The sequence below is a fragment of the Triticum dicoccoides genome, chromosome 3B (genome assembly GCF_002162155.2).
Source record: "Triticum dicoccoides isolate Atlit2015 ecotype Zavitan chromosome 3B, WEW_v2.0, whole genome shotgun sequence".
In the NCBI taxonomy this organism is placed as follows: Eukaryota; Viridiplantae; Streptophyta; class Magnoliopsida; order Poales; family Poaceae; genus Triticum; species Triticum dicoccoides.
The window spans coordinates 108,684,197-108,684,749 of NC_041385.1; the positions used below are offsets into that span (position 1 = coordinate 108,684,197).

A 553-nucleotide genomic window follows, 5' to 3' on the forward strand; every position below is an offset into this window, starting at 1 on the left:
CGGCGGGCGTCGCGAGGGCGTGCGCCGAGGAGTTCTCCGGGCTGCAAGAGAGCGAGGCCGAACGGAACGAGGAGGAGGTGGAGGATGAGGAGGGAAAGCTGCAGCCACCGGTGTGGTGTGAGGGGAGGAAATCGAGTTCGGCTAGGACGGACTGCTGCATGCCGACGGCGGCCCCGTCGCCGGCAGGGATGATGTACGGAGCTGGCTCGTCCTCCATGTTCATCTGCATGCTGATCTGCATGTCCGATATTATCATCAGAAACAGTTGAAGTGTGCACAGTCGCACGTATGCATATCAATCAATCAATGGATGCTTGCCTGGTTGAGGTGGTGCTGAATCTGCGTGCGCTCCTCCTCCTTCCTGCTCTGCATCAGCCCTTCAGGGACGACGCAGCTGCATACAAAGAGACCCATCAGACAGATATCCCAGTGGCTAGTAATTGTCTATGCACCTAAGTAACTTGAACCGAAGCTAAACATGGATTATTCCAACAAATTTGCGCCAGTGATGCTAATTAATCAAAGGATCGCCGTGAGATCCATCAACTTTTGT

At 54.6% G+C, this 553-nt stretch overlaps 1 protein-coding gene across 1 annotated transcript in view; it reads right to left on the reverse strand.

Annotated features, from left to right (window-relative positions):
• The window catches only part of LOC119279376, a 2,203-nt gene that overhangs the window by 1,155 nt on the left and 495 nt on the right, over positions 1-553 (reverse strand). The window contains exons 2-3 of the mRNA XM_037560625.1: positions 319-394; positions 14-235 (exon numbers count right to left, since the gene is read on the reverse strand). Of these exons, the coding sequence (XP_037416522.1) occupies positions 14-235; positions 319-394 (298 nt within the window). The remainder of the gene's footprint in view (positions 1-13; positions 236-318; positions 395-553) is intronic.